At 51.4% G+C, this 18349-nt stretch overlaps 2 protein-coding genes across 2 annotated transcripts; both read left to right on the forward strand.

Moving 5' to 3' along the window:
- The first annotated feature begins 419 nt into the window (after positions 1 to 419).
- Positions 420 to 2189, forward strand: FOXG_14259 (uncharacterized protein). The gene is made up of 2 exons (XM_018394335.1): positions 420 to 1774; positions 1826 to 2189. Exons 1-2 carry the CDS (start codon positions 485 to 487, stop codon positions 2000 to 2002), a joined length of 1467 nt encoding a protein of 488 aa, XP_018253983.1. The 5' UTR covers positions 420 to 484; the 3' UTR covers positions 2003 to 2189.
- Positions 2190 to 2636: 447 nt separating this feature from the next.
- FOXG_21537 (uncharacterized protein) lies at positions 2637 to 4728 on the forward strand (the record flags this gene model as incomplete). Its single annotated transcript, XM_018401882.1, has 4 exons — positions 2637 to 2917; positions 2967 to 3625; positions 3674 to 4517; positions 4572 to 4728. 4 exons carry the CDS (start codon positions 2637 to 2639, stop codon positions 4726 to 4728), a joined length of 1941 nt encoding a protein of 646 aa, XP_018253984.1.
- Positions 4729 to 18349: the final 13621 nt, after the last annotated feature.

The raw sequence follows: 18349 nt of genomic DNA on the forward strand, positions 1-18349 counted from the left end.
AATACGATGGGGTGAGTGTATCCAAGTGTGGACCAGAATGTTGTGATGTTATTGATCGTCGACTTGATTCTTGTTGGATTAGTGATAGCGCCTCGATAAAAGAAACATGTATTTTGTGGGTCCCCGGATATATCAATACCGGGTAGCGGGGAAAACACCTAAAAGGACAGAACGGAGACAGAAGCTCCTGGGGAGGAGATTGATCCTCAAGTGTGAAAATTAACCCTATTTTAATTGGATATTAACCCTACTCGCGTATCTAACAATTCCCAGCCGCCAATCTAACAACTTCTGTCCCCACCTTGGCAAGCGAATGGAGAGCTCGGTGTACTAACAATTTCCCCGCAACCATCACCGGGTCAACCAATCCAATGGCCAGATGAATTCTCAGCCGCCATTTAATCCTCCACTAACATCATCGTCAATAAACCTACCATTACATCACTCCCTTCAACACAACACAAGCACCGCTTGTCTATTCGGCATGCATATTGATGCCATCTACGCCTGGATCGTAACCATTGATCCTACCACCACGTCTACCGATTTCACTGGCCAAAGTGAGCAAAATTCGGCTGACATAGATTTTTACGACGCGTTGTTGAATAAGGCTAAGCGGAAGAAGCTACCCAGCCCTTCCATGTCGAGCCCATCGAAACGCCAGCGACTGGAAGACTCTGATCCTTTTGTTGACTGCGATGCAACACCACGACGACCAGTTACCAGTGCACCCGACAGTATCCTCTCTAATTCAGCACCCTCATTTGACATCCCAGGTTCTACCGCCCACTCGACAGCGCCTACGTCTGTTTTCACTGAGATCCTCGCCTCCCGACCGCATTTTGCCAATCAACAATCCCGACAGCCACGAAGTCCATCGCCTTCAAAGCAATACAAAAAAAGGAACGACTTACTGAGACTTGACTATCCAGTAAGATTCACACCAGAGAAAAATCTGAGGGCTGCGCTTCCCTCTGATGCGCATGATCTTTATGATGCGTTGGTTACGGCAGAATACTGCGAAGCCATACTGCCGGCCGCACTGAAGGACGTGCCAGGTTTAGAACTTCCCGATACTCGCCCTTATATGTGGCAACAAGCAGACAAGACTACGGACAATCGAACGAATATCTCTATTGTCGACAAAAACTCTCGTTTTCAGGAAATCATTGAGCGCTCTAATGAGTCGTCTAAGCTGCGTCGCTCCGAGGCAGCATGGAACTCCCACGTCCACTGGCATATCCTCTCTCAACTCGCCGAAACCTCGTCCGTTCGCGTCGAGGACATAACATCAGCGCGCATCGTCCCGAGATTTCGTCCTTGCTTCACTGCATCCGACGATTTTCCTGACGAGACCGGTTCATCTTCGACAGGTAGTTACAGCACCAACAGCAACACATCGGCATCGCGGGTCAACACGGCAAAATCGGTGCATAAGATGGTTGACTTTGCACTCGTTCTCGAGCCCGATCAAGACCTCGCTGCTATTATCGAACGTCTTACAAAATTTCCACATGATGCGACAGTCAATCAGACAGCGTATTTTCCGTTGAAAAATCGTCCCGCGCCAGTGTTTATTGAAACAAAAACAGCAGCCGGAAATGGCGAAACAGCAGATGTCCAGCTTGGCATTTGGATAGCAGCATGGCATGGAAGCATGCGTAGCCTGATGAAGCGCGGTGGCATGGTTGAGCGAATCATCACAGTTCCTCTGATCCAAGTGACTGAAGGGAGATGGACCGTCATGTTTGCTGTGGATGCGGGGAGTGAAATTGTACGTTTTCTCACCGTCTTCATTTTCTTTACCTTGGCTAACTGTTAGTAGCAAATCGCTTATCGGGACTTTAAGATTGGGAGTAGCGATGGACCTATAGGGATGTATCAACTTCAGGCTGCCCTTTTGGCGATCACCAAATGGATGGAGGGGGCGTATAAGACGTGGATCACTCGAGTTGTCTCGAGGGCATTGGCTCAGCCACAAGTTAGCCAGGAAAAGTCTTAAAGAGGCGGATTATGTTATTTGTTGATCTTTTTTGGATACCCTACTCTTATGTTCTTAATTGTCGTGTACCCCAAATTGTCGCCTGCCCCCTGTCCATTCTCACGTATGCGTCCATCTCCCACCTATTTCCATGCATCGATTTCCATAGCGACTACGTACAATCGTTACTCTACGTGTTACCGACTCGTCTGAATGCATGCCAGATAAAGGCTCTCACGCTGCTCAGAACCAACGATCAGGGCATGCTGGTTGGTCAACCTGATTGCAACAAGTAACATTGAGTGCACCACTTTTGCGCTGGAGCCCCGGCAGGTTGGCTTCAGCCCTCGTATTCGGCCATTAAATAAAGAGGCTATGGTGTTGGCATAAATGCCTATCGCCAATCACGAGTGGAAGATGCTCAGCTTGCGGCAGCACTAAGAGAAGTGGCGTCTAATTTACGCCACCCCCTCAACCATGCAGCTTGGTGAGAGCCTTCTCTTCTGCCTATTGAGAATTTCTGTTACTTTGTCTCCGCTTCATTTTTTGGCATTTTTGCATCCTCTGTCTCCGGCTTCAGAACTATTGCTTATCGTATGGTCGATCAATTTATCTTAATCAGTAATTTGCTTTCCCCCACATCATATCGCAAACCATGGCGAACCCCCAGGACTACACAGTTGGCTGGATCTGCGCCCTTAACAGTGAATCTGTCGCTGCCCAGGCTTTCCTCGACGAAGAACACGAGGGCCCTCGAGCAGTGGCCCAGAACGATAACAACAATTATGCCTTGGGCAGGATCGGGAATCATAATATTGTGATTGCCGTCTTGCCCGATGGGGAGTACGGTACGGCCGTTGCCGCGGCCGTAGCAAGAGAAATGCTTGGCAGCTTCCCGAATATCCGCATCGGACTCCTAGTCGGGTATCGGCGGTGGTGCGCCAGGTCCAAATCATGATATACGTCTTGGCGACATCGTGATCAGCAGCCGTGACGGCGGAAGAGGCGGAGTCTTCCAATATGATTTCGGCAAGACAATCCAGAATCAGTCTTTCCAAGAAACAGGGTTCTTAGACCAACCGCCGATGGTGCTGCGGACGGCAGTTAGTGCCCTCAAGGGTAGGTACGACTTGAAGGGCCACAGGCTTAATGACGACGTGGACATGGCATTCAAGAAGATCAAAAAGCGAAAGAAGTACTCTCGCCCACCTGCGAGTAGCGACAGACTGTACCGACCTGACATCACACATCCTCCACACTCGACCGAAGGTTGTAGTGTGGTGTGTGGTGACGACCCATTCCATATACTGGCCCGGGCCGAACGGGACGAAGAAGACGACAACCCAGCCATCCACTACGGATTAATCGCTAGTGCCAATCAACTAATGAAGGATGCACTTGTGCGGGATAAGTTGGCGGCGGAAAAGGGCGTCCTCTGCTTCGAGATGGAGGCAGCAGGCCTCATGAACCACTTCCCATGTCTGGTTATACGCGGTATATGCGACTATTCTGATTCTCATAAGAACAAGGAGTGGCAGGGCTTCGCGGCCATGGTGGCAGCGGCGTATGCGAAAGATCTTCTTCGTCAGATCCCCCCTACCAAGGTCGAGGCCGAGAGGAGGATTAGCGAGGTTCTGAATTCCAGTTAGTGTCGCCATTCGTTGTCATCGACCCCCTTCTAACTGCGGGTAGTTGAGACGGCATTGAACGGCGTGCAGAAAACATCGAATGTAACCAAGGCCATAGTCGAGGCTGTCAGATCGAACCAGCATGTGGCCACGATCAAAGACTGGCTCTCTCCTCCTGACTCCTCGACCAATGTCAATCATGCAAGAAAACTTAGACACGAAGGAACTGGAGAGTGGTTCCTCAATAGCGCTGCCTTCAGAGAGTGGGAAACTGGATCACGTCGGCATCTGTGGCTCTACGGACTGCCAGGATGTGGCAAGACAGTTCTAAGTACGACGATTCTCGACTATCTTATTCATATAGATGACCATATAACCCTTGATTTCTTCTTCGACTTTAGCGACACAATGAAGCAGACCGTAGACGGCATGTTGCGCTCGCTTGTCTTTCAACTTTACAAGCTCGGAATCGATTCCTCGAGAGAACTTGATGGTCTATTCCAATCCCATCGTGATGGTAGGGACCAGCCGGCGACCAAGACCTTTTTAGGCTGTCTCCATACGATGATGAGAGTCCCGAGAAAGATTTTTCTGGTACTAGATGGACTAGACGAGTCTACTACAAGAGTCGAACTTCTTAAATGGATGAAGGATGTTATATCTACCCCCGAACTTGATCACGTCCGGCTGATTGCCACTGGGCGTCCAGAAGCAGAGTTTCAACGTCAGATTCCTCACTTGGTTGGCAAGAGCAACTGCCTGTTACTTGACAAAGCCGCCATCAACGCCGATATACGCTCCTATGTCATGGCAAGGCTTGAACAGAGCCCGGAATTTGCTAAATGGGCTTCGTTTCCATCCGTACTCAACCAGATTCGCAACGAAATTGGAGGTAAACCAGATGGGATGTAAGTTCTATACTGGCTCCTTTTAAGGAAAGAATCATCTAATATTGGACCCAGGTTCAGATGGGCAGCATGCCAGCTCGATAGCCTCGAGACATGCCTTGACCGTGAAGGTATCGACACAGCCCTTAAAACTTTACCGCAAGATCTCAACGAGACATATAATCGTATACTGCAAAGAATCCCGCCTGAGCGCAAGCAGCGTTCGACATAAGTAAAGTAATTGCAAGTAAGTAACCAAGTAAGTAAGTAATAAGTAAGTAAGTAAGCCCGGCAGCCAAGTAAGTAAGTAAAGCCTCCAAGAAGCAAGTAAGTAAGTAAGATCCAAGTAAGTGGGGCAAAACCGCAAGCGCCGTGCGACCGGATGTGAAACGCGGCCCATACGTTGGGGTCATGTATCCGGTTTCACATCCGGGTTGTCGCATCAAGTGCTCCAATCCTAACGACATGAGCTGAAATAGCCATACCTGAACACATGGCTATTCAAATTTCTTTTATCCCTAAGATATTTCTCATCAATTAACTGGTGCCATCTCTGATCCCTGTAGAGCCAATTGTCTAACAGGATTCCTTCCCACAGTTGGTCCTTATCGCGCAACAATCTGCTGCAGCAACGCGACAGTGCATTGACGCAGCTGATATTCCCGAACCTGGATACCGTATTTCGCTCTATTTTCGAGATGCCTGACAAAGAATCCATTGCGGGAACTTCCTCTTCCTCCTCCTTCGAGACGACCCAGTCCGTGGCTGGCAATAGTACCCTTTCGAACCTTCGGCGCACGAGAAGCGTAGCAAGCCAACTGGCGACCGTTCGGCCTGAGCATCTCGACGTCGCTCAACCTTCTTCACTCCCTTCGCCAATATCCCTCTTCACGGTGTTGAACACAAGCTATTTCGACAGCTTCTTGCCTTCCTAGATGACGAGTTTGTTATCGAAGTTCTGCCGACATCGGGAAACACCGTAAGAAGGTGGATCTTACAAGAATTCGAAGAACACACGAGGATGTTAAAGGATGAGATGAATAAAGCCTTATCAAAGGTTCATACTTCCTTTGACATGTGGACTTCGCCTAATGGTATTGCTATCCTTTCGGTGATAGCGTACTATGTTGACATAGCCGGGACACCACAAGTCCGCCTTATCAGCCTAGAGAAGCTCTCCGGCAGTCACGGTGGCGAAAATCAGGCCATCTTGATGGCTAAGGTCATCCGGAAATACGGCTTGGAAAAGAAGATCGGGTTCTTCACAGCAGATAACGCTGACCCTTGCGATACTTGTGTCCGGGCTTTGCTTAAGATGTTCAATCCCCGGGCAAGTCCTACTGGGCTTGAGGGCTTGGAAGGCGAGCGGCGAATCCGCTGTGTTGGCCATATCCTCAACCTATCGGCAAAGGCCTTCTTAGAGGGCGATTCTAGTGACATATTCGACAGTCACATTGCGGAGAAAGACCAGAAGAAAGAACGCGAATTACTCCGTGAATGGAGAAAGAGAGGCCCTATTGGAAAACTCCATAATCTGGTCTACTGGATCAGAAGAAACCCTCAGCGTAGGGAGCTTTTCCTATCCATCACGAGTGGCAAGGTCGACCAATCAATCATGGCCGAATTGGGAGTATGGTTTGTCGACGACACTCTCAAAGGCTTGATGGTCAAGGCAGATAATGATACGCGATGGAATTCTGTCTATTTGATGGTCCATCGCGCGCTCAGACTTCGGGACATTATCGATGTCTTTTGCAAGCTTAGTCTTCTTGACCCCAAGGAAGAAAAAAGGGTCTCCGCCGAGGACGTTCTTAGCTGTGAAGACTGGGTAGTACTCGCCGAGATCATCGAAATCCTACAGCCTTACCTCACGTATACCAAGCACTTTGAGGGTCGCACTCCTAGATTTGCAGAGGTACTTCCCACCATGTACCTCTTGAAGGACCATCTATCTGAAATGCGACAGCGGTATTCTTCCAACCTTATCCCTGCGCCGTATCGGGCGCCGAGGATCACTCTCGAAGAGCCAGTACTTGATTGTATCATAGTCGCTGCGCCTACTGATGGCACAGAGAGAGAGCAACAGGGAGGGCTGCAACAGGACACTGGCGTATCTACCTGGGGCAGATATTCAACCATGGAATCGACTACCAGCGGAGAACCGAGTTCTCCACTATACCAAGCAGAGATCTCGGTACAATTCGAAGACAAGGACCTAGATCCTGAGCCCTTCGAGTTGTCCGACGATGGGCTACATTTCATACAACACTCGATCAAGCATGCAACGTCAAAGCTCGACAAATACCGCAATTTGATGCAGCGGAGCGTTGTTTACTGGGCAGCTATGATATTACACCCAGGATACGGCATTGGGTTCCTGCAGCTTAGGCTACCGAACCAAGTAGACTCGATCCTTCGGGACTTCAGAGATTACTTTGACAGGCACTATGCTCAAGGTAATCAGGAACCAGTCTCTCCAGACTCCCCTCCGGCATTTCATGGATCAAAGTTATTGTTGCACACTGCAAACTTCCCCAAGAAGGCCAGGAAAGAAGCTCCGGATGAGATCAACCTATACCTACAAATGGTTCCAGAGGAAGACTTCAAAGAAGAGCAATTGCTCCAATGGTGGCTTGGCCGCAAGACTCAGTTCCCACGGTTATTCAATATGGCGATGGACCTACTTTCTATCTCAGCCATGTCCAGCGAGAATGAACGTGTTTTCAGTGCCACAAAGCTCACCATATCTTCACAAAGGAACGCCCTGCACTGGGTTACTGTGGAGGCATTGCAATGCCTCAGAAACTGGGCTCGCACTGGTGCGATTTCCTGGGCAAAACCAAGGGGACATCAGGACACGATGCTGTAAGATGATTGGCTATGGTATATGGGTCCACTTTACTTGCAAGTAAGCAAGTAAAGTAAGTAAGTAGTTCGGGGTGGCAAGTAAGTATGGATATCGTTAGTAAGTAAGTAAGTAAGCCTGAAAATTTTACTTACTTTACTTATGTAGAACGCTGGGTCTGTTCTGTAATTTGCGAAAGCTTTACGTAGATTTTAGCACTCGAGACTCTAGCTCAGCACGTCCTGTGCCCCAATAGGGGACTTTACGGGCCTCACGGCCCCCGGACGAAAAATATACATACATACATACATACATACATGGCTGCGCCTCTTCCTTCCTTTGTCATCACACTTTCTTGGCATACAAATGTTAAGAAAGTGGCCCTGTCTACACGTAAATCCTTAACAAGTGCACAACAAACATTCCAATCTGCGCCTTGCGCAGTCGCAAGCCGCGGCGATGGCTTCGTCTTCGACGATCCCGCCCGCTGCCTTGGATCCCTTCGATCTGGGGATCCACACTCCCATCAACCTGAACCGGGGAGCCCGTGCAGCCCTCTTACAGAACAGTCCGGTAGTCATCAACGGCACTGTTGGTGTTTCACCTGCTCCCGGCCGGATGGCTCAGACACCATCCTCACCACTCAACGCCGCCGCCACCACCACCACAGCTACGGAAGGAGCTGAGCGTGCCAGTCCCGTATCCACTTTTGAACAACGACCAATCTCTATCGTTGAATCAGCCAACGATCTCGCGCGAGAACACGCGGAAGAGTACAACACCAAGCTGATGGTGTTCCGGGCCTTCTGTACCAAGTTTGAAGAAGCGGCCCAGCAATTCGTCACCGGACCGCAACGACGTTTCGCTCAGCAATTTGCCGATGATTTCCTCGGTTTTTGGAAACGAGAGCTCTCCTGCTCCGGACCTGCGACCCCAAAGCCTACATACAGCAGCGTCGCTGCTGCCGCGCCTCCCACTGACCATGACCGTCTGACCCACAGACAACAACAACAACATGGACGCCGACAAACAGATCCACCTCATCGCCAAGGGCAACAGACAACTATCGCCCCACCCCGACAAGACCTCCGCGTCTTTATCCGTCTAGAAGCCGGAGCTCCGGCCAGGGCCCACAGTAGCTATGCCATCCGGACTCTGATCCGGGAGAAGCTCGGCGCTGTCTCAGACAAGATCCGGCAGGTGTTCCAGGTCAGATCGGGATGGGCCGTTCTGGCTGCCGACTCGGCAACACGCGACTTTCTGGTAGAAAAGCAAGCTGAGTGGGCCGCTGAACTGGGAGCTACAGCAGTAGAAACGAACAAAGAATGGTTCACCTATGTGGTCTCAGACGTTCCTACAAGACTGTCTGGCTTTTACGGAAATGAGGTGGATAGTGACAGCGTCGTCAGCGACGAGATAGAAATCCAGACGGGGCTCAAGCCCATTGACGTACGTACCGGAAGACAATTCTCGGATAACCCCTTGACCAAGGCCCTACTTGTGTCCTTTCTGAAGCCTACAAAAAGATTCTGGTCTCTTTTCGGCAGTAGCGCAGCTAGACTTGTTGACAAAACCGACCGACCTAGACAATGTGAGAAGTGCCGGGGCCACCATTTTGCCCGCAACTGTCACAGACAGCCAGTTTGCCGACGCTGTGGTGAGACCGGCCACCTCGTAGACGATTGCATCGCACCAGAACAGTGCGTCAACTGCTTGGGCCCCCACCAGGCCAACTTTCGTAGGTGCCCAGCTCGGCCAAAGACAGTGCACGGCGTGCTCCGCCGACTGACTAAAGAGCAACGAAAACATGTCAGGGCCGTTGGTGCGGAGACATACCGACAACGACACCAAGAACCACAGTCGGGATCGCATCAGGAAGCCCAGCAGGGCATGGCTGAGCGACAAAACGAGGATGTCACATCACAAGAACGATCGAACGCTCGTGCTCCAAGCCCAGCTGTATCAGGAGCACCTTCGTGCATCATGGTGGCCACGACCCCTCATGCTAGCTATGAAGCAGAGGAAGAACCCGAACAGCCCAGACCAGGCTCACCGCGAAAGCGCCGAATAGTTCTCATTAATCGCTCGCATGGCCGGGAATAGATATTCTCAAACACGAAAGAACGACAGGAAGCCGCTCAGGATCTTCCAGGCCAACGTCGGCAAGATCCCTCCGGCCCACGACTGCGCCCTGGCGCTGGCCGACTCGGAACAATATGACGTTGTGCTCTTGCAAGAGCCGTGGACGGCTCACACAGAGACCCGCACTTTAACTAAGACTCACCCTGCATACGACACATTTACGCCGGTCGACATGTGGAACAGCAACGACACTCGGCCTAGAGTGATGACATATGTCCGACGAGACCCAAGACTTCTTGCTGACCAGATTCGGCCTTTTCAGACTCGTGATATCCTTTGGCTCACAATCAACGACCTGACGATCGTCAACTTCTATCGTCAGAACGACGAGAGGGACGCCCTAGACACGCTATTTCAATGGTCTGTCCCGGAACGTTGCCTCGTAGCTAGCGATTTCAATGCCAGACATTGTAGCTGGCAAACAGGCCAAACTACGAACCGGGGCCAAGAGATAGCAGGATGGGTGTCTGAGAATGACCTCAGCCTTCTCAACACTTTAGACATCCCAGCAAACCCGTACGGCAACACAATCGATCTTGCCTTTACTAACCTACCACTTGCTGAAGCTATCGTCGAGGACCATCTCGCCACCAGCTCTGACCACTTCACGCTCAGCCTGACTTTCCCAGACGTCAGATCGACTCCGATGCAGCCAGGCAAGATTCGAGTGACGACGGAAGACGAGCTCAAACGATTCGTCGAGATCGTAGAGCTTGGCGCCACAGGAATACCCCTGACAGATTCGACCCCCGAGGAGCTGGACGAGCTTGCCTCTTCACTTGTGAGTCTACTAACATCAGCAGCAAAAGCGTCTGGGAGGCCCGCACGGAAAGGCGGACGTCCGGCTCCCTGGTGGACGGAGGAGTGCGCCAACGCCGCGGCTGCTTTTCGAGCCATCAGAAGAAGCTACCTGCTCGGCTTCAACCAGGATGTTCAGATCGCCAAAAGAGGCTTTCATCGTGTGGTCCGTCGGGCCAAGAGGCGCTATTGGCGTAACCTCATCGATGGCTTCTCCAGCTGTAGCGATGTTTTCAAAGCTGTCCGGTGGCTAAAGTCCCCAGGAGCCTTCCAGCCGCCACCCCTACAGGTCGATAACGTCGTGTACGAAAGCCAGATGGATAAAGCCAACGCACTCGACAGGCCACGCTTGAAAGAACTGCGGAGGACGACATCGCAAAGGCATGGACGCCAGTATTCCCACCTAGGTCGATCCCATTCTCGCCCGAAATCTCTCTGGAGGAGGCGCAATATGCGACTTGTCACACAGGCAATACATCCCCAGGGTCAGACAACATCACAGTCAAACTTCTTGAAGCAGTATGGCATACCATCGGTACACTCGTCCGTCGTCTCTTCGAAAGATGCCTTACCATAGGCCATCATCCAAAACCATTCAAGGAGGCGGAGGTGGTCATGATCGCGAAACCGGGACGGAGAGACCTTACCGAACCACGAGCATGGCGACCCATCTCACTGCTCTCCTGTCTTGGTAAGGGACTAGAACGACTGATCGCGCGCCGCCTAGCCTGGGCAGCCGTCCACTACAGCGTCCTTCATCCACAACAAGCTGGAGCGCTCCCCAAGAGGTCTGCAACAGATTTGGTGACAGCTCTGATCCACGATATCGAAGAAGCGTTCGCGCGAAAGAAGGTGGCGACTCTAGTCACAATGGATGTCCACGGTGCTTTCGACACCGTCATGCGCAACAGGCTAGTTCTGCGTCTACGCGAACAAGGCTGGCCCGACTATCTGGCTCGTTGGGCTGGCTCCTTCATGGACGGCCGGTCTGCGCGTGTCAGGTACCAAGACACCGTCACGGCCTCTTCTCCCCTTCAGTGCGGCCTCCCTCAAGGGTCGCCGGTGTCGCCAATCCTCTTCCTGCTTTACACTGAGCCAATCTATCGATTAGGGAACCCTCAGGGTCGCTTCGGCTATGCAGACGACACGGCCATCCTGTCCATAGGCGACACAGTAGACGAGACTTCTGCCATGGCATCTAGTTCCATCGCCGAGATGGTGCGATGGGGCGCGGAGAATGGCGTGTCCTTCGACACGAAGAAGACCGAAGTCATGCATTTCTCCCGCAGCAAACTCAGTACTGCGCCGGCAGTACGCCACGGCGATGTCGAGAAATACCCTGAACCAGCTCTACGCTGGCTTGGTATCTGGTTGGATAGCAGACTATCTTTTCGACTTCATGTCGAAAAGTGGGCGGCCAAAGCAAAGGCAGTGGCTTATCATTTGCGGGGGCTCACCAACACGGTACACGGCCCTCTACCGAGCGCCGTGCGAGGCGCCGTCAGAGCATGTGTCGAGCCAGTGCTGCTCCACGGCTCAGAGGCGTGGTACCCGGACAAGACCAGGCCGCGGTGGACCCATCCTACGAAGGATCTACCATCGAGTAACCAGCATCTCGTGCAAATAATGACAAAAGCCATGAAACAGGCTATGAAGGCCATTCTTCCCGTCTGGAAGACGACACCCATCACCGTCCTTCACAGAGAAAGCGGGATACCACCAGTCGATCAATTGCTTGACGCGAGGCGACTTAGGTTCTCCGCACGACTCAAATCGCTGGATGAGGCTCATCCTCTGGCGATCCGAACGCGCCCGCCCCGACAGCCTACTTACCACGACCTCATCAAACGAAGATATCAAATACAGGCAGAGAGCAGCTTCAGGACGCGCCTTCGACGTGCAAACGAACTCTTTGCACCCTGCACGCGGCCGAAACTCGTCTATCGATGCTTCCATCAAGAACAGATGCCTCCACTGCAGACAGCGTCTAAAGAGAAATCGGCTGACGCCTTTTCCCGCTGGGTCGAGTCTCTCGACGCGCTCACCATGGTCGTATACTCGGATGGCTCTCTTTCCTCAGAAGGGGCTGCCAGCTATGGCTTCACCATCCATCAGAACAATATCCCAATCTTTGACGGATCAGGTCGCCTCGGACCTGCTGAGGTTTTCGATGCTGAAGCTACCAGGGCTTTAGAGGGCCTGAAGGCCGCTCTAAACCTGCGAGAATTAGCAACACAGAATATATTCATCTGCCTAGATAACCTGGCAGCCGCCACGTGTCTACGAGGCACTCCTTCTGAATCCTCTCAAAACGTCTTTCTCGAGTTCCTGTTGGAAAATCCGGGAATCCCCTTCCCTTCAGGATTCAGACTGTTAGTCTGAAAGTCCTAGATTTAAAGTTCAAAGTCCTAGATACAATCATCTAGAGATATAAACCCGAGAATAACTCTCAGCTCAATAATGAACAACCAAGTTTCATAAAAATACATTTTCACCCAGCACTACTGCGCAATATAAACAACAGGTTATGAGCCCGGGTTAGCAAACACCGGGTTTCTCTTCTGAATCAAAGAACCAAACTTTAACTTCAACTCAAGATGACGTCACGACGAGCCCCACCTTCCACCATGCGAACTCGCAACACAATCAGAGTATCGCCTGCATCCGAATCGTCGCAACCTGGTGCCAGCGCAGCCCCCAGATCAAATCCAATCAAACAAATTGCCAAACAAATCAATCAAATATGCCAAAATTTTATTTCAATCAAACAAATACAAAATCCTCGATTTGAAATAACATTTGATATATTTGATACACAATATGCCATCCAGCGTCCATGCTGCCAGACCGTTGACCGCGCTTTCACAGCTTACCCGGAACCTGGCTGGTGAGCGACCCCAGCCAATCAAAGTCATCCATCAAGCCTTCCATTAGTGAGCTACCCCAGTACCACGGTCAGGCTGGTGGGGGAGAAAGTAGCTCCTTAACTTTTACGTCCCGTCCTCGCGACATCAAGTCGCGTCGGTGCTAGTTTGTTTACCTTTCAACGCGTACCATTCCTCCCACGAGTCGACGCCTAACCCGATGGAATCCGACGACATCATGCTTCCTTCGCCTCCACCCTCTGCCTTTTCTTTTCTTCGACCACCGAGGAATTTGGCGAGTCAATTCGAGCTGACGACGCAGTCGGCATTGCCAGACCACCCTACTGTTGCAGATCTTCCGCGAGCAGTGTGGAGGAACAAACGATATGTTTTGGAAGAGTCCTTGTCCCGGAAGGGCTCGAAGGGCCGGAAGAGCTGGATCAAGCGCCATGGATTTTTTCTTGTTGAGATCGACACTAACGATAGTCCTTTGAGTCCTTACTGGGCCTGTCGTTTGTGTGACGCGAAGGGTCAGCCTGAGTTCTTCGCCGCTGCTGCTACGAGTTCGGCAGCGGACCATCTCCGCAAGTATGTGAATGTGAATGTGACGTCGCGAGCTTGAGCACTATTGACCAACGCCAGGTCTCACAGGATTTTCGAGAGCAGTCAAGCAGCTGATCCAGATCTGTCAACCGATGAATCTGAACGGCCCAAGCGACGACGCTTGCAGTACAGCGCCGTGCCGCGTGCTAGAGTCAAGATGATCCGAGAACTGAGCCTGGGACTTCTGATCAACACCAATGTTCCTTTTTCCTTCTTCAGCGATACATTCTTTCAGCAGCTCGCTTGGCAGCTTGACCCTCACCTAGCTGACCAGATACCATGGAGCCGGCAATCGATGGGCCGTTTGCTGGATGACACGTACAAGTCTAAGAAAGATGAGATCAAGCAGGAGCTCTCAGATGCCCTTACTAAAATCCATCTGGGGTTCGACCTGTGGACATCGCCTAATCGGCATGCTGTTATGGCAGTCACAGCTCATTTTCTTGACCGCCAGGGCAAGCACCAGTCGCGCCTATTGGCACTCCGTCGCCAGCTAGGGTGTCATAGCGGAGAAAGTCTTGCGGTGACGCTCGGGCAAGTTGTGCGAGAATGGAAGATAGAGGACCGAGTCGGAACCGTGATCTCGGACAACGCATCTTCAAACGACAGCTGTCTCGTGAACTTTTACGGAGATCTCGACGCAGAGATGAGTCTGGCGGACGTTCGGGCCAGACGTATGCGCTGTTATGGGCATATCCTGAACCTGGTTGCTCGCGCCTTTCTCTACGGCGAAGATTTCGAGTCTTTCGAGGCCGAATCGCAGGTATTTGATCTTCTCGGCCGGCGCGAGGATGACCTACGACACTGGAGAAAGAAAGGGCCGGTGGGAAAGCTCCACAATGTTGTCAAATTCATCAGATCTTCCCCTCAGAGGTGTGAGCTCTTCAAAAGGATCTCACGCGAGAACGACGAAGCACAAGAATACCTCTTGGCGAGTGAGTCGACGGCAGAGCTAGAGGTCGTAATGAATAACGATACGAGATGGAACTCCACTTACCTCATGATCTCTCGAGCGCTCGTCAAGCAGGGAGACATCAGGGCGTTCTTGGTCCACCCAGAAGTGGAGAAATGGCTACCGGAGGCCGACATGCTGAAGGGAGATGACTGGAGACTGTTGGCAGAAATCAAACTTATTCTTGAGCCATTCTATCTACAGACTATGAGAACGCAGGGCTGGGGCAGCGAAGGAGGTAACGGACGGCTCTGGGAAGTGATGACGGGTATGGAGTACTTGCTGGAACACCTAGAGGATCGGAAGCTGTTCCATCATGCCGTTCCAGACGAGGCAGGGGGACAGGACACCAACTCGCAGGCCGAGCAGGCTCGAGGGCGACCAGACCGTAACCGGCAGCTTCCTGCTCGATTTAGGGATTGCGAGACGGATATCCATCCGCGAAAGTCCAGGCAAGGCCCCTTGTCAGATCGTGGCTCGAGACAATGCGATGATGGATCAGGCAAGCCATCAGGATCATTAGGAATCGATGACATGGGAAAGGATCACCGACACTATTTAAGACTGTCCATCATGACTGCCTGGCAGAAACTAAACGAGTACTACACCAAGCTTGGAGACTCACCGTTGTTCGCTGCATCCATCATCCTCCACCCATCACTCGGCATGAACTATCTGGAGGTGAACTGGGCGTCGGAAGAGCAGCTTGTGTGGGTGAGGGATGCCAAAATTGGACTGTCTGACTACTTGGACCGTTGGTACCACTGCAACCGGCCGGTGGATGAGCAGCAGAAGATGATCATGGACACATCGACATCCTTAAGCGTACCAAGGACGACAACTGAAGTTAGCGTGTTCAAGCAATGGATTAAAAGCAGGACAGCGAAGACCACGGTGATGGGGAGCGAGCTTGAGCGGTATCTGCGGCTAGAGCCGCAAGAGACTGAGGATCCAATCGAGTGGTGGATGGCTCACCAGGGACAATTCCCGATGATCAGCCAATTGGCTCTCGATATACTCGCGATACCGGCGATGGCGACTGATTGCGAGAGGTCGTTCAGCCTAGCCAAGCTAACGCTGACGACCGCAGAGGCTTTCGATGACGACGGAAACGCTGGAGAAGTTACAATGCCTTAAGAACTGGGTCAGACATGGTGCGGTGAAGCTAGGGGCGACAATAGGTGGGGGGAGGAGGTCCAATGGGAGATTGGAGATGTTAGCATGGAAGCATAGAGAGTCAGATTTGAAATATTTGAAATATTTGAATAAATATTTCAAACAACAAATCCAGTCTTGAGAGTTATCAAATATCTCAAATATGACCCCGGATTTGATTTGTTTGATTTGAGGGCAGCGCTGCCTGGTGCTTCAGGTCAAGACCACACACCATCCTCAATGTATGACAGTACCACGGTCATCTCTGAAAAGAATACTCTTTTCCTTCCGCAAGAGCTCAAGCTAGGCGGCCCCTCCAATTGGGAGCAATATTGCCCAGCTCAGAAGGCCATTCTTCGGATCAATGGCCTCGAAGATGCTGTCTTTGGTGATTACCCTCCCGAGGAACAGCAGACTATGGATCAAAAGATCAGGGCGGCAAAAGCTGCCGTCTCCATCCGAGGTAACTGCACTGGAGAAGCACTCAGTCAACTAGTCGGGATTGAGAATCCCCAGGAGATGTTCAACCTTCTCCAGGCCTATTGTATTGGCACGGGCCCAGTTCTTCTGCAGACAACACTTTACCAGTTCATCCGGATCAAAACAAGCTCTTACGAGACAATTCCACAATTTAATGTCGACTTTGAACGACTCGTCAAACTTCTCCTCGAGCAGAAAGAACCAATCTCAGATACCCTCAAAAAGGTTGTTTATCTGACTGCCTGCGAGAACGAGTACCCTGACTGGACTGCCAGACAGCGCGCTCTCCTACGCTCGGAGCATCCGCCAACACTACGATCAATGCAGCAAGATCTCATTGATGAAAACAGGTCATCAGATGATGATGACAGTCATGGTACTGCCTCCACGTACTGGGCTCACAGTAAAAAGACTGGAAGGAAGGGCCCGGCCGCAAGAAAGCAAGAGGCAAGTGGCCGGAGGAGAGGATCTTCAAAGAACCAGCGAGCCGCGAACAAGTCTAGCCAGGAAACCAATCATCGAGTCGGCAAGAACAAGGAACATACCTGCACGAACTGCAAGAAGAGAGGACATCATGAAAATGATTGTTGGTTCGCCCATAAGGATAAGCGACCCGACTGGGCAGTCCGTCTCGCCAAGGAACTCATGGAGCATGATCTTCAACGCGACAGCACCAAGAATCTCCATATCAAGGAATCAAATCACATGACAGTTGAGCGATCTTTTCTGATTCTTGAAGACAGCGTCTCAGACGAGCTACCTATGGACAATACAGAGACGTGTAAAGTCTCCCTTGATAACATCTCTTCAACCGCAGAATGGCTGTTCGACACAGGTTCATCAGTCCACATCTGCAACGACCAAAGCCTATTCACAGAACTGCAGCCTGCAACCCGAACGGTCCTCGTTACGGGCGGTGGGAAGGTGTACCCATTCGGTAAGGGGACAGTCAAAATTTGCTTCATAAACAAATGGGGTGAGCAGGTCACAATTAACCTCAAAGACACGCTGTTCATCCCTGAGTTTCCGGTAAATGTCATGTCAGGACTCAGGCTATACAAGAACGGCGGCTGGATAGACGGGAACGACATGTACGACCCAACAGGAGATGTCTTTGGTCTCCTCCGCATAGGAAGGGACGGTCTGTACGTGAACACTGAGGTCGGAAAGACTACTGTTTCAAACCAGGCCGTCTCGGAACTCCAGCCAGAACCATGCAATCATCACACTGCTTCATCAAACCAATGCCTGAATGTCGACCTTTGGCACCGAAGACTCGGCCATGTTAACGCATATCAGGTGTCACAGACTGCCAAAATGACCAGAGGAATGTACTGTGACGGCCACCACGACCATCAGCCTTTCAATTACTGCCTCGCCTGCGACATCGCAAAGGCCCTACGATGGACTCCGCGAAATAAACGGAAACGAGCCTCCAGGGCCGGGTTCATTCATGTTGACACCTTCAAAGTCAATCCACCGGGCATTAGAGGCGAACGATGGGGAATGATTGCCACAGATGACAGGCATAGAATGAGATGGGCCTACACGTTCACGAGGAAGGGGATGGCTTCGGAACTTCTAGGCCAGCTCATCTCCAAGATACGAACTCAGTATGGCATCCGAGTGTACGCAATCCAAATGGATGGCGGCTCTGAGCTCTATGGTGCGTCTCTCAAAAACCTCGAGTACACTCACGGCGTCAAGATCATCAAGACGACACCATATACTCCTGAATTTAACGGAGTTGCTGAGCGCTCTAACCGCATCATCTTTGACAAAGTCAGAGCAACCATGGAATCGGAAAGAATCCCGATAGAGCTCTGGCCATTGGTCCTGGAAGATATGGTGCGCAAGACAAACGTGACAGCCACCAGGGCAATTGATGGCCTCACTCCCATGGAAAGCTTTCTCAACGAGGCCTTCCCCGGACAAGACAACAAGCCGGATCTGTCCGGAGAACGAATCTGCGGCTCACAAGTCACGATACACATACCGCAGGAACGAAGATTGA

The sequence above is a fragment of the Fusarium oxysporum genome, chromosome 14, assembly GCF_000149955.1.
Source record: "Fusarium oxysporum f. sp. lycopersici 4287 chromosome 14, whole genome shotgun sequence".
NCBI lineage: Eukaryota > Fungi > Ascomycota > Sordariomycetes > Hypocreales > Nectriaceae > Fusarium > Fusarium oxysporum.

Excerpts from the sequence above, each read along its gene's own strand:
- FOXG_14259 (XM_018394335.1), top strand. The coding sequence starts at position 485 with ATGCATATTGATGCCATCTACGCCTGGATCGTAACCATTGATCCTACC. Across the intron at positions 1,775-1,825 it reads TGGATGCGGGGAGTGAAATT|CAAATCGCTTATCGGGACTT; the intron begins GTACGTTTTCTC and ends AACTGTTAGTAG.